A 959-nucleotide genomic window follows, 5' to 3' on the forward strand; every position below is an offset into this window, starting at 1 on the left:
AAGTGCGAGTTCAGCAAAGCTGCAGCAGCAGCAGCAGCAGCAGCAGCAGCACAACACAGTCGCCTTTCTACCAGCTGCTGCAGCGTTGTGCAGCAGCAGCGGCAGCAACAGCAGCAACAACAACAACAGCAGCAGCAGCAGCAGCAGCAGCAGCAACAGCTGCAGCAGCAGCTGGACTCACGCTATAAGCTGACGGGCGTAGGCAGCAGGAGCCCGCGCTAGTGCTGCGGTGTCTGTACACTGCAGCTCTCTTACAAGGAAATCAGCAGCACTGCTTGTTGCTGCTGCTGCTGCTGCTGCTGCTGCTGTGCCCTGCTGCTGCTGCTGCTGCTGCTGCTGTAAGTTTGCTGCTAAAGCTGCAGCACGGCCCCGCCAGTGCTGCAGCAAATAGAGGGGGTCTCCGCATGCATGCCGCGGCAGCAGCTGCCTATACACCGCAGCAACTGTCTCCTGCTGCAGCAGAGACAGAGGGAGAAACTGCTGCAGTTGCAGCCCAAAGATGCGCTCCATCTCCTCTTCCCGCTGCTGCTGCTGCTGCTCCTGCTGCTGCTCCTGCTGCTGCTGCTGCTGCTGCTGCTCCTGCTGCTGCTCCTGCTGCTGCTGCTGCTGCTGCTGCTGCTGCTGCTGCTGCTGCTGCTGCTGCTGCTGCTGCTGCTGCTGAGCAGCAGCAGCAGCAGCAGCAGGAAGCTGAAAGCGAGGTGCTGCAACGGCATTTGCAAAAGCAAAAAGAAAAGAAATATCCAGCCGCCCCAAGCGGGAGAAGAGAGTGCGCTCAAGTGCTGCTGCTGCTGCTGCTGCTGCAGCAACAACAGCAGCAGCAGCAGCATCGCCAGCTCCCGCAGATGCCTCGCTAGACAAACCTAGACCACCGGGAAAGCTCCGTGACCCTCTGCTGCTGCTGCTGCTGCTGCTGCTGTTGCTGCTGCTGCTTGCAGCAGCAGCAGCAGCAATGTCTGCAG

The 959-nt window shown here is 60.4% G+C and overlaps 1 protein-coding gene across 1 annotated transcript in view; it reads right to left on the reverse strand.

Annotated features, from left to right (window-relative positions):
- Window positions 1–959, reverse strand: part of EMH_0002900 (uncharacterized protein) — a gene marked incomplete at both ends in the record, with an annotated part of 9,358 nt that overhangs the window by 7,720 nt on the left and 679 nt on the right. The window contains one exon of the mRNA XM_013496201.1: window positions 182–957. Within this exon, the coding sequence (XP_013351655.1) occupies window positions 182–957 (776 nt within the window). The remainder of the gene's footprint in view (window positions 1–181; window positions 958–959) is intronic.

The sequence above is a fragment of the Eimeria mitis genome, genomic scaffold (assembly GCF_000499745.2).
Source record: "Eimeria mitis Houghton genomic scaffold, Emh_scaff198, whole genome shotgun sequence".
NCBI lineage: Eukaryota > Apicomplexa > Conoidasida > Eucoccidiorida > Eimeriidae > Eimeria > Eimeria mitis.